We start from the raw sequence: 13,815 nt of genomic DNA, 5'->3' as shown, positions 1-13,815 counted from the left end.
AGCCGCCCTCCCAGGTCGTTCCTCACAGAGACCAAGGAAGGAGGGAGACAGTTTCTCATACAACCTTCATCCTCTCCACGTTCTGAGCAGCATTCGCCTTGGCCGACAAGTGGAGCTTGATCTGGGCCTTCTGGTTCTTGATCTTCTCCTTGCTGCCGGCCAGCAGCTTCTCCAGCTCCGTGAGCTTCTGCCGCAGCTCCCGGTTGGTGCGCGACACCTCCACGGACCTGCAGTTGGCGTCCTCCAGGGCCTTCTTCAGCTGTGAACGCAGGGACGGGACATCCTTACCTCCGTTAGTATGAGGCGGATGCTCACCTTCCTCCCTACACTGGTTCTCTTGGAACCTGCCTTTGAAATAACAGGTCAGTGGAGGAACACGCTAATTGATTTAAAGAACACAGTCTTCCTTAGAACAGATAAACCATTTAAATGCAAGTTCAACATTGAAAGAGCACAGCTTTGGGGTCAGACCTACGTTCAAGGATCAGCTCACCACTGACTCGCCAAGTGATTCTGGGTAATTAACTTCCAGAAGCCTCAGGCTCATCACTGGAAACGTGTGACAGCCGCCTTCACAGGACAATACAGCAGCTCAACAAGACAAAGCACAGAAGGCACGCAGGCCTGGCCACAGGCACTGCTCAGGGGTCATGACCAGGTCACATGATGGCCAGGACCCCGGTGCATGTGTCACAGCCAAAGGGCTCCCCTGACCCTGGTCCTGTGTCGACACACACTGGGGACCTCAAAATCAAACTGCCTAGGAGCTGACACTGAGGTACCCTGCTTGCTCCCCAGAGCGAGACCTTCTCCTCCCACTCCTCCTCCTCCTCCTCTGACCATCCCTTTCCTACTTCTACGACATCAGGTCTTTAGGACTGTCCGCTTTTTGCCTTGCCCTGGCCCGGAAACAGGCCCCTGCCCAGTGGGCACCCCAACCCCCCAACACCTGTGGACATGCCACAGCGTGGACGTGACCCTGCAGCTCTGCATTACATCCTCCTTCTCTGGAACACACTCAGCCCCTCTCTATTGTGTCAGACGCCTAACCACAGGGGCGGGGGGGTCATTTCCAAACCCCACATCAAAAATCCGAACCTGGGGAACCTCGCCTCAGGTTCTGTATCAAAGGACACAAGGCAAAGGTACCCAGAATAAACCACCTGCGTGGCCTACAGACTGTTAATCGTACTGGTCTCCATGGAGGCCACCCTTCAGGTCCGAGCCCCAGACTCAAAGGGGACTTCTCTGGAGCCATTCATGATCCGAAGCGAGGGTCCACCGGCAGATCCCTACGCTAACCAGGAGCGAAGGCAGAGGAGGCTGTGATCTCACAGATACAGCAGAACCTGCTGCTAGAACAGCACTCCAACTAAAGCCCCCAGGCTCTCGGTGAAGTTGTTCTTGGCCGTAGGACAGCCCTTGACTACCTTTTAGACAGACAACCGGGAAGCTGTGCTGTGACCAACACCATTGCTGCATTCGATGGACACTTCTGGGGAAGTCGCGGCTCAGCAATGGATCGCTGCACAACCAGCTGGCCGGAGAAAGCGACTCCTTCAAGAGGGTCTCTCTCTGACTTAGCGATGCTCCCTGGCCTGGGTCCCGAGGATCACGGCTCAGAAACGCGCCCCGACACCGGGGACCACCTGCTCGTCAGCCCCAGAGTCCCCCTGGCACTGGAGTCCCTCCGAGCTCACACGCACGAGCACAGCTGCTCACCACGAGCACATGTCCCCGAGACGAGGACATCAGAAAGGAAGAAGAGAATGACTAACTTAGATAACGCGAACCCAAAGTCACGACTGTGAGTGCCACAGAGATTCGGCAGAAAGACGTCCGGACCTGTGAGCGTCACACACGGACGGGCTTTTCAACAGGCTGCGAGACCTGCAGGCTGCAGCGGGGAGCAGCACTGAACAGGAGACCTCTCTCCGTCAGGCCTGGGTCTGATCAGAGGAGGGAACTGTTCAACAGTCAACAGGCCCCAAAGGGAGTCACACCTGCTAAGCTGTCACCGCACCACGACGCAGTTCCAGTTTTGGCTCTGCCAGAAGTGGGACCTAACGCGGGAACCACCTGGCCGACACCAGTTAGGCCTGTAACCCACCCGACGCCTGCCGGGCCCCAACGGAAGTGACCTCGCAGGAACCGACCGCTTTCTGCCTCTACCTTCCTGGTTCCCGCTCCCTTCTGCCTGGAAAGTCCTTTCACGCGCTCCTTGGAGCTTCTCGTCTGCTAGACTGGATGCCCCGATCCACACTGATTTTCATTCCAATAAACTCAACCTTTTTACTATGCCTGTTGAACTTTTAAAATTACTTATTTTAGATTCTCCCCCACCTCACATGCCCTTAAGCCAGTGCCCGGGACGTGCAGGAGAAGAGGCATCTGAGGAGGGAGGAGCTGGGCCGGCCGTCCCGGTGGCTGGTGGGGAAGTCGTTACTTGCACCTTTCCTCTCTGCACGAGCTCCTGCCTTCAGATCCCAACTCTACGCCTCAGTGTTGACCTTTCACTGCCCGCCAAGCAACCACCTGTCAGACTTTCCTGCAACATCCATCACAGCCCTGTCTACCGCTGGGTGAGCTAACATCTGCCCTTAGCACTTCCTGTGTCCAGGCACCGTGATGAGGACTTTTCATGGATTTCCAGTTTAACCCTCACCACAAACCTGGGAAGTGATCAGGGAAACTGGCTCTGAGTCTGCATGTGCACGGACAGCCAGTGGATCACGGCTAACAGGAGGCAGAGCTAGGATGGTGAGCCGTGCCCCAGCCCTGCTAACGGCTCCCCGGGTCACTCCATGTCCGCCCCGTCTCCCACGTTCACCATCCTGGTTAAAAGGACCGACGGATTCTGAACAACCATCTCTGACTAAAGGTGCCTTTAATGTCAGTGCACCTTTTTATTTTCCACAGTTTTCTTTTTATAACATTTATTATTTATACAGTGCTTTGCAATTTACAGAGCGCTGTATAAATAGTTGAAATCGATTTCGTGAATGGCCTCAGTAAAATGCAATTGCTCAGTGCACCGAATTTGGCAAAATACAGACCAACTACCCCAACCAAAGCCTTAGAACGATTTTACTGCCTCCCTCCCCTTTGCTCAGGATACTACACGCAGTGTCTGTCTGATTTCTCTGTGAAAGTGGCTTTTTTACTTAACTGCTGTTTCCACAGAGCCACACTGCTTGGCCCTAACCATCCAAAGCCCAGAGTAACTGCTCTGGTCTCTTACACCTCTGTCTCCAGCATCTCTTCCTTCCTGCTTCCCAGCGCTCAGACCGCCACCCTGTGCTCCACTCCTGGTCACATCCAGTGTTCTGGTGGCCAGGCCACCACAGGCCGTGTCCGCCGCTTTCTCAGACGTTTCCCAGCCTCTGCTCGGACCGAGAGAGACACGTCCTTCTCATCTGCTCACGTGTCACCCAGCTTTGCTCGCCCTCTTACACTCGGCACCTGTCAGCTCTGCCGGTCTCAATCCAGCGTCCCTTCTCTCACAGGCAGCCTGTCACCCAGACCTTCCCTCATGTCAAACCCTCAGACTTGCTAGTGCGCACAGCCTCCAGCCGCCGGGAGAGGCCTGTGACGTTCCCGTTTGTCTCATGTAGAGAGTGGCGATCACAACCAAACAGGTTCGTGAGCACGGGCCATGGCTCCCTGCGTCTCCGTGTGCCCGAGGAGGCAGTGGATGGAGACGGTGGCCGTGGGCCCTGGGGGCAGCGTCCTTACTGCCGCCCTCAGCTGGCACTCGCTGGTGCAGAAAGGCCCATCCAGCTCCCTTCGCTGGCAGAGACTGTGATAGAAACTGGTTTTGTGTCAGTTTACCAACAGCACAGGGACGGCCTGACGTCAAGGGGATGAAAAGAGCCGAAGAAGAGCTGCGCCTGGAGCTGTGCCCCTCAAGGCCCGCCCGTGGCCCGGGAGGAAGGGCTCTGCCCCGGCCGTACCTCGGCCACCTCCCGCTGGCTCGTCTTCTTGGCGTTGTCTCTCTCCATCTGAAACTGCTTTCTCAGAGCTTCTACGTGCTCAGCGTGCAGCTCTGCCTCCACCTTGGATTCCTCAGTTATGCGCTCTCTGTTTTGAAAAGGACAGAGGAGAAGTCTCCGTTAGAATTCAGTGCAGGAGGGGAGTGAGCCTCAGTGAGCAGATCAGCCACCGGTGAGCCTCACTGACCTGAGCCCATCAAGAGGGAGAACGCCTTCCCTGCAGCAGATAGTCCTTCCGCATAAAGGGGCCCAGCCCAAAGCACGAGACACACGCACTTGTTTTAACCAACAGACATCACACCCAACATAACACTTGCTCAACGTGAAAAGCGCCTTCCCTGCTGCGGCTCAGACCCGTCGCCCATGCCCACCTGCCCACTAGCTGAAAGGGATGCAGATCTAAAGGGTGTCCCAAAATTCACGCAAGAAGTAATTCTGAACATAAGACACTGGGGGATAGGGGAGGCTAGGGGACTGTCTAGGGCGGGGGGATAAAATGGACACATATGTAATACCCTTTGTAATACTTTAAGCAAAAAAAAAAAAAAAAAAAAAAAAAAAAAAAAAAAAAAAGAAGTAATTCTGATAGAAAACATAGGTTTATAATTAAAAATTGTAAATGTTGTGGCCCCACCCCATAACAAAGAAACAGAATTTCCGGAGGATGAGGCCCAGAAATCAGGATTTTTAAAAAGATTCCCAGGTGATTCTAATGTGCAGCCAAGGTGGAGAACCACTGGTTTAAGACAAAACCCGAGGGGCTTGGCCTGAACGCGACGGGCCTGACCTAACCACCTCGGGCCGAAACGGAGGACAGATTCCCATCTGCCTGGACAGACTCCACTCCCGGCCGGGAACAGCCCTCCGGCCCCTGTCGCTCCTTTTCCCAGTCACGCTCTGAAGGACACATACGCTTTCCTTAGAAAAGGGTTGGCAGAGACATGCAAGGGGCCCTCTAGCCAGTGTCCGTGCCATTTTGGCCTGATCTCTGTGTGGAGAAGCAGCTCGATACCCGTCGAGGGCAGAGCTGGACATGAGCGACCGGGCAGCAAGTCCCTGCTGCTGCTCAGCTGTGCGGCTCAGGCAGGACAGGTGTGAACGTGTGAGTGAGCCGGGCACACTCCTCGGTCGCTGTCACTGCACTGCCCTTACTTGCAGTTTTCCAAATCCTGTCGCTCCAGTTCTTTGCATTCCAGTCTGTCTTGGATGTGGTCCAGCTTTGCTTGCAGGTGGTTGTTTGTCTGGAGCGCTTGCTCCAGGCTCATCGCCAGCTTCCTGTTGTCTTCTCTCGCTACATCCAGAGCCTTCTGCAGGGGCTCCACCTGGAAGAGGAGCGGGTTTTCATGCCCCTGTAACATGCAAACCGCCCATGACACCGCACATCCACTCCCTGCCCTACATCAAGTGCCGCCGAAACAGTCATTGTTGGGATCAGCAGCAGATTCCAGATGCCTGGAATACGTGAGGACTTACGATGGACATTGCTTTGGGACGCTTAGGAGGCAATGGGAGGGGTGCTGGTCACTAAAGAGCTGTACCCTAAGTTTAAAGTCGTTAAATGACCCTCCTGATCCTGTCACCTTCTGGCCTCACTGCCTGTAGAGAAGAGACCTAGCAACTGTTCCTGTGTATCATCCAGGAAAAGCTTATTTGTATGAAACATCCATGTGTACGTTATACACGTGCGTATGTGTAGATACATTTGCAGGTGTGCACACACCTGTGAGCACACACGTGAGGATGTGCCTTCTAGTAGTGGAATCACTCTAGCTCCTTTTTCCATTTGTTAATCCTCACCGGAGGATATATTTCCATTGATTTTTAGAGAGAAAGGAAGGGAGGGGGAGAGACAGAGAGAGAAACATCAAGGTGAGAGACAGGCATCGATTGATTGCCTCCCTGACTAGGGCTGGGGATGGAGCCTGCAACTGGGCATGTGCCCTTGACTGGAACTGAACCCATGATGATTCCTTCTGTGGGCCGATGCTCTATCCATGAGCCAAGCCGGCGAGGGCTCAGCTACTTCTGCTGGAGGGTAAAGTTATTCTCCACGCCCTTTGACGTCTGCATTCATTTACGCTGATCAGTGGAAAGAAAGTGAACCATAAAAGGCAAAAAGAACTCGGCATCATTTGGTCCTGGTTTCCCAATAAAGGATTCCTGTAAGACTGCAGGCCCACTTCCTATGTGTGAACATGTCACTGTCCAAAACTCAGACCTGAATGGAAGGGACATTTACCTGATGTTTTACTCCATTTTTCCAAAACAGAAAGATCCCAGGGAAACCACCCTTCAAGGTGATCATTCCCACCGGCTGCCTCTACCTCACTGTTGTGCTGGGCGTCCACCACCAGCATGCGGGCCTGCCACTGGTCCACTTCCGCCTCCAGCTTCTGCACCCTCTGCTGGTTGAGCGCCCTGGCAATGGAAGCACCGGCAGTGACGAGAGAGAGAAGAGCCACCCAAACGACACCCCGGTCACAGGCGACTTCTCCCAGCAGCTCGGAACACACGAGCCGGCTATGGCGACCAGGGTCTCGGGGAGCTGGCAGGCGCCAATGAGGAGCCTCAGCTTCCGGGAGGAAATGAAGGCTCCTACAGATGAAAAACTTGCCCCACTTACGGGACAGGTCTGGCTGGACACATTAAGCCAGCAATTTTCAAACGATGTGACACAAGAATTTTTTCTTTTTTTTTTTTTTTAAATTTTTTATTTATTTTTTTAAATTTTTTTTGCACCACAAGAATTTTTAAGACATGCAATACCTGCCTATTTAGCCAGGGACACTGACCTCTTTTCCCTTAGACTGCCCATAAAAAAATGACAACAAGCAATACAGTCGCTTTCTTATGTAAATGAATCAAAATTATCCCTACTTTTTTGTGAGATTGGCAAAAAATATATATTTTGGTGTACTGCATAATTTTAGTAATTAGATTACATTTGACATGAAGTGAAAAAGGTTGAAAATTGCTGCATTAAGCTCTCAACACATGTCAATAATTAACTTACAGGCTGGTAATTTTATAACATATATAATATATAAATTACAGTTTTGTACCAGTGAATGAATATATTCATACTATCACTTGTACATGAATTGTGTTGATGTTGAGATTTCTGCTTCTAAATACACCAGGTACCTAGAATTTTAACTATTTTTATTACCATCCCCTTGAATTTCTCTTTACCAGTAAGTGCTGAAGACACATTCATAATATGTAAAAAATAAAGATGAGCGTAATGCAGACTATAAAACTTACTTGTCCTCTCATAACATAGAGGCAACATGCACCGCCAATATACACATTACAATGTATTGCAAACGCCTTACTAAACACAGACCATTCGCTCATTAACCTAAAAGGGAAACTTTTATGTAATATTTGAAACATTCAAAGGCGTTTACTAATAAAACATGGCTAGAAGTAGTTCTCAGAATGATTCATATAAAATAATTGTTAATCTTTAAATGGGACACTAATAAATGGATAATTAATCCAAACTAAAGTAGGCACTTAGCTTCAATTGTCTTGACAATTACAATTCTGTAGATCCAAGCACAAGTTTAAAGGTGTAGAAAACAGCAAGGGTAAAATGTAATAGATCACGTGAATTTCTACAATTTTATAGAACTACAAAAATATAAGCAGTTTGAAATTCTGGAAATCATGTTGGTTTCGAATTCCAGACTTCCCCTAACTTTAAACTAGTTCTTTTCACCGTCACCAGCGTCTGCAAGGGGAAGGCTGTAACTGACTGGTGTCCTGACTTCTCACTGCTCCTCACCGCAGAGCAGCAGGAAAGGACAAGCACAAAGACAGCAAAGCATCTCGGTACCTTTCTTTCTTGAGGCCTGCGATCTCTGAGTCCCTCCGCCCGAGCTCGATCTGCACTTTTTCCAGAGCGCCTTGCATCTTGCTGTGCGAAGCCAGCACGTTCTCCAGCATGATTGTCACTTTGCAGTTGTCTTCTTTCGCTTCTGCCAGCTGCCGCTGAAAGTTCCCCATCTAATAGGAAATGAAGCCGGGAAAGATGGTTGATGCTTTCTGCTGAGTCCCATTACTTCCAGGAAAGGAGTATGGGAACCAGGCACGGTAGAATGCTGAGAGGAATAATTAAAGTACATTTTACATTTTATTCTTACTTTGTTTCCTAAGTTACTGTGATTTTGAGAAAAAGAAAACTGGGCCTCAGATCCTATGGACGACACGGAGAGCTCTGAAGTGCCCCCGACCACTGGCACGTCACACACAGCACAGACATTAACTAGATAGAGACATGGGACCAACAGCCTGGCGGGCCCGCTCGGGCCCTGGTCAGAGTTCTCTCAGGACGAAAGACCATGAGGAGGTGGAGGGGCTGGGAGAGGCTGCACCCACAGCCCTGCGGCCAAGGAGACGTCTGGGATGTGACCTGTCTCCACTGAGCACACCCGCCTCGGCAGGGAGCAGTGAGTATCATGTTAATAAAGCAAAGGAGGCAGGCTATTACCAAGATCAGATGTGCTCCAACAGAAAAAATTAGGACTTTTTCTTTTGATTAAGACAGGAAGTTGAAAAATATTGGGAGTGAAATTATGCATTTTTAAGGAAAACATTTTAAAGTGCTTCTACAGTTTTCTTAAAGAAAACAAATCCTCCTCTGATCAGTCCTCACTGTTTCTTCCTAAAGTAACAAGACCCAGAGGGATGCGTGTGCCTGAGATGCACAGCCCCCCTCGGCGCTGTTTCCGGAAGGACCCCACCTTCTTGCTCTCCTTGTCCTCCAGGGCCTCCAGGTCCCCTTTCAGCTTCTGGCTCTCCTTCAGCGCCGCATCGCGACACTTCACCGCCTCCGAGAGCTCCTCTTCGTTTTTTTCAAGGATGGACTTCACCTTAGGAGAACGAGGACCACGCATCACTTTCCCACAGCACAATAAACCGCATTAGAGCGAGACACAGCAACTTAGAAACCAAACCTAAAGTGTCAATTATATGTGCTTACTATTACAAATAAAATCAGCTTTTTTATTAGCCGTTTTTCCCTTTAAAGAAAACTCCAAAGCGAAAATAAATGTGTGAATAAACGAGCAAACCTAATATATGACCATCGCCATGAAAGTGCAGAATACGGTATAAAGGGGCAAGACGATGAGGTCATGTGTGAAATGGGGCCAAGCTCCCGCATGTGTCCCGAGTCCGTGCCTTTCTGTTGTGTCCATCCTCTGCCGTACGGCTGTCCCACAGGCAGTACCCATCCGCCTGCTGGACCTGCGAGTCGCTCCCAGCTTCCAGCTCTTACAGACAGAGGTGCTGTGACCAACTGTGTACAGTCTTTGTGTCGACAGTGTTTTTATTTGTCTTTGGTAGATACTTAGGAGTAGAATGGCTGGGTCATATGGTAGTAGTTATGGTTCATTTTTAAAGAAACTACCAAATTATTTTCCAAAGCGGCTGCACCATTTTACATTCCCTTTGGCGGCGTATGAGAAGCCCTGCTGCTCCACATCCTCACTAACCTGGTCTCATCAGTTTTCCCCTTTTAGACATGCAAGTAGGGGTGTGGTAGTAACTCATGGTTTACATATCAAGCAAAGATGGATGCTCTAAAAAGTTTTCTTTGGAAAATATTTTCTGACGTTCAAGTTCTTAGGGTTTTTATTCATGTATTTCTATTTTAAAATCAGGCTTTAACTAAACAACTTAATTCGAACATTTAAGATTAGGTAGATATTTTAAATTAAAAAATAAATCAAAATAAGATTTTAGAAATGTCAATGGTTATTGTTAAGCAAAATCTGATATTTTCTATGTCCCAAAACAATAATTATGTGAGAGACAGAATGGTTTCTATTTGTATCATCAGTATCCCCTAATTTCCTGTTACTCAGACCTTCAAACATTATCTTTCTGGATTGTTACTACTATTCTTCATCTATCTATATAAAAGCCTAAGCAACTGTTATGAACGAATGACCAGTGGACCAGTCACTATGACACGCACTGACCACCAGGGGGCAGATGCTCAATGCAGGAGCTGCCCCCTGATGGTCAGTGCGCTCCCACAGGGGGAGCACCACTCAGCTAGAAGCCAGGCTCACAGCTGGCAAGCACAGTTGTGGTGGCAGGAGTCTCTCCTGACTCCCCGGCAGCGCTACCGAGCGGTGGTGGCAGGCGCAGCAGGCCAGGATGAGCGTGAGGGGCGTGGCACCTGACCCGGCTCGGGCTCCTCCCTGGCCATCTGCCACTTGGCACACTGCTACATCCCTCAGAGGATATCCCACTGCTAGTTCAGGCCCAATCCCGCAGGCCTAAACCGGCAGTCAGACATCCCCCGAGGGGTCTCGGATTGTGAGAGGGTGCAGGCCAATCTGAGGGATGCCCTCTGCACCCCCCCCCCCCATGCACAAATCTGTGCACCGGGCCTCATGTTGTTATATAAATCTCAAATTTCCTAATGATTTCATTTATGGTCTTTACTTACCGAATCCCGTTTAAGAAAATACGATGCCTCATAAGTTTTAAATGGTCTTGAGGCAAGAATGTCTATTTTACCTTCCAGTCTTCCCTCCATGGTTTTAATAGCATTCAAAAGAGTCTTTAGAGAGATTCGAGAGTCCCCAGTGTCCTGAGATCTCACAGAAGTCAGGGCAGGTGCAAAGGACACGTGGCGTGTGGAGTTGGGAACAACACTGGGCAGACCCACGGACGAGGTTCTTTCCTTGACGCTGGGTCTATAGCTCTCAAGAAATTTCGAAGATGCAGGCCTCTCCGGAGATTTCCTTCTTCTTGGAGGCATCACCAATTAAAAACAATAAACTAAACTAAACTCAACTAAATGTAGTTATTTTTCAAAGAGTGTCCCCTTTGCTAGGAGGAACAACAGTGTTCTAAGCCAAGCCGTGATGGGAAGTATAATGTGAAAAGTGTTCCGCGCTTTCAGGATGAGGACACCCCACCGAGAGTCTATCCCAGCCAAGGAGCAGCCCTTTGTCAAATCCCAGAGGGAGAGCACCTCTAACGAGGCCCTGGACCAACAGCCAGATGGTTAGAACCCTAACAGGGTTCCATCTGGAGACACATTCCACTTCCTTGGTTACTGAAGGCACATCCACAAACGTTACAGCTACCGAAATTACACATGCTGCTGGAGAGGGGCAGAGGTGTTTTTAAAAATATACACGGTAAATTTGTAAATTATTGAAATGAATCACTTTCTTTCAGTTACACCAGGGGTCCTCAAACTTTTTAAACGGGGGGCCAGTTCACTGTCCCTCAGACCGTTGGAGGGCCGGACTATAGTTTAAAAAAAACTATGAACAAATTCCTATGCACACTGCACATATCTTATTTTGAAGTAAAAAAACAAAACGGGACAAATACAATATTTGTATTTGCATGTGGCCCGCGGGCCGTAGTGTGAGGACCCCTGGGTTACACATTCCTGGATTATTTTCCTCGCAGAATATTTTCTATATCTTACTTGTCTCACTTTCTCTATTCATTGGTTAACATGTTATCATCAATCTCACCCTAGTTGGGTGGCTCATTTGGTTGGAGCACTGTCCTCATGCCAAAAGGTTGTTGGTTAGACTCCCACTCAGGGCATATACCTAGGTTGTGGGTTTAATTCTGTTTCTCTCTCTCTCCCTTCCTCTCTAAAAAAAAAATCAATTAAAAATGTTATCAATCTCAACAGTCACCATGCTGACAAGTAAGCACCTGCTTTACTAACACTTTTTAAGTAAGCAGCTGATTGCAGGTGTGTCTTGTTGCCTAGAATTCAAAAACCAGAGACTTGTCGCCAAAAGTTAGAAAGCTCCATCGTAATGTGTTTCCTATGAATGCTCAAAATACAAGCTACTTTGTTTCTGAAAGTCCTGCTTTCTATTCTACAATAAAGTTTATTGAGCACAGTTTTAAGCCTCAAATTAGAACGTAAGCGAGCTTCAGGCATCTTTGTGAATGCCTCGATGGCTTAGCAGAACCTTGCACATACTGTGTGTTTAAAAAAACGCTTGTTGAACTGAGTTAATTGAGAATATTCATCTTTCTGGCACTGTTTGGTCAGGTGGGAAAAAGGCATCCATCTCTTAAAAAGGAGTTAAAACCGCTCAACAGCCATCTGTTGTAGCTGTCAATCACACCTGAGTGTATTTGCCCTCCAGAGCCTTGTTCAACTTGCGCAGATGGTCATTCTGTGAGCAGGTTTCAGTGAAAGAATGTAGCTGCTCTTCCAGCTGTTTCACTTTTATCTAGGGAAAAGGCAAAAAAAGAATAAAAATCAGCCTCGTCAATAATTAAGATACTGTACATATAGTTATCTACTCCAAAAGGGAAAAAAGATTTCATGAGTTTCAAAACAAATTTAGAGAATCCCTAAAACCTGCAAAAAGCAATCCTAGGTTTTTCTAATAATGCAAAATGTTATTTCAACTGAAATACGTAGTGACTTCATCAGCTAAAATAAGCTAAATCCGTTTTTATGGACAGAGATAACTCATTTGGCTTCTACTGCTTATGGAAATTCCAAATTAACGTGACTCATGACTATAACAGTGAGACTTTGTAGGCAATAACTTTCAATTTTAAAGGAACTGTGGTATCTGGCATTCAAACTTCTTTTAAAATATGGATCATTGGAATTGCCAACATGCAAGGAGACAGTCTGTGTTTTCACTGGCAGAATTACAAAAATTGAATAAGTGGAATTATATGCTGAATTGTGTTTTAGAACTAACTCATAAAAGTGACCGCTCACATCTTTGCCTTTAAAGATTTTGATCATTTGGGGAAAATGATTATCATTAATATTTACTCATACATCGCCAAATTATGTTTTTCTACATTTTCTTCCTCTTATTCCCAACTCTCTGATACAAATCAACAACTAACATTGCTGAGCCTATTCTTAAATCAGGAAAAATTTCACCCCAAGTTTTAATTTAAAAAACTTGTTTCTCTTGTGGTATCTTCTTGTTTCCTACCGTGGGGGCAAGCACCCTTGGCTGGAGCTCTGGACATTTAAAGAGCTGCTGAACTCTGCATGCTTGTAGTGTTTTTTGAAAGGCTGCATGAGAGCTGCATGAGAGCACATTGTGTCCTGAGCCATCAGCAGGGTCCTCCCTTCCCTCCTGTTGGCTGTTCCTGTCGCCTGTCCCACAGCGCACAGGAGAAAAGCACGTGCTGTGGGTCCCCACGGCCACCAGTTACGGTTCAGAATGGAAATGCTGCCTCTGAAGGGAGGCGGTGGTGCAGCCGTTACTCTCATTTTAAACACAAGCAAGCGTCAACCTCTGAGCCCAGTGGGAAGTGGCTGCGTCACCGAGGACTTTCCGACGTGCCTCTCTCCCAGCACAGCACGGACCATCCTCACGCCACAGCGCTCCTCAGGGGGTCTGCCCTGCCTCCCCTGGGCACTCAGCACAATGCCGTCACGCTTGTCAGACAACATGTTCTTATCGAGAGCCCTTAGTTTTTACACTGAAATTCTTATTTGGTAGGATTTCTTTTTTTTTTAATTAAATCTTTATTGTTCAGATTATTACATTTGTTCCTCTTTTTTTTCCCCCCATAACTCCCCTCCTCCCAGTTCCCGCCCCACCCTCCGCCCTCACTCCCCACCCACTGTCCTCATCCATAGATGCACGATTTTTGTCCAGTCTCTTCCCGCATCTCCCACACCCCTTTCCCCCCCAAGAATAGTCAGTCCATTCCCTTTCTATGTCCCTGATTCTATTATGATCAACAGTTCATTCTGTTCATCAGATTATTTATTCACTTGATTCTTAGATTCACTTGTTGATAGATGCATGTTTGTTGTTCATAATTTGTATCTTTA

General features: G+C 48.2%; 1 protein-coding gene across 4 annotated transcripts in view; it reads right to left on the bottom strand.

The window, feature by feature from the left end:
* CCDC150 (coiled-coil domain containing 150) overlaps positions 1-13,815 on the bottom strand; it is a 46,856-nt gene that overhangs the window by 3,523 nt on the left and 29,518 nt on the right. For 3 of the 4 annotated variants that reach the window (XR_004969462.1, XM_036320140.1, XM_036320141.1), the window contains exons 15-21: positions 12,122-12,229; positions 8,741-8,869; positions 7,834-8,003; positions 6,317-6,410; positions 5,145-5,314; positions 3,954-4,080; positions 65-259 (exon numbers count right to left, since the gene is read on the bottom strand). Coding sequence is in view for 3 of the 4 variants with exons in the window: in XM_036320140.1 (XP_036176033.1) it covers positions 65-259; positions 3,954-4,080; positions 5,145-5,314; positions 6,317-6,410; positions 7,834-8,003; positions 8,741-8,869; positions 12,122-12,229 (993 nt within the window). In the remaining variant the exon portion in view is untranslated. Of the gene's footprint in view, positions 1-64; positions 260-3,953; positions 4,081-5,144; positions 5,315-6,316; positions 6,411-7,833; positions 8,004-8,740; positions 8,870-10,458; positions 12,102-12,121; positions 12,230-13,815 lie in introns of those variants that run through there. The other variant, XM_036320142.1, reaches the window with a different exon arrangement.

This window comes from Myotis myotis, unplaced genomic scaffold (genome assembly GCF_014108235.1).
Source record: "Myotis myotis isolate mMyoMyo1 unplaced genomic scaffold, mMyoMyo1.p scaffold_m19_p_8, whole genome shotgun sequence".
Taxonomy (NCBI): domain Eukaryota; kingdom Metazoa; phylum Chordata; class Mammalia; order Chiroptera; family Vespertilionidae; genus Myotis; species Myotis myotis.
The sequence above is the reverse complement of the archived record's forward strand: the minus strand, read 5'-3'. Positions and strand labels throughout refer to the sequence as shown.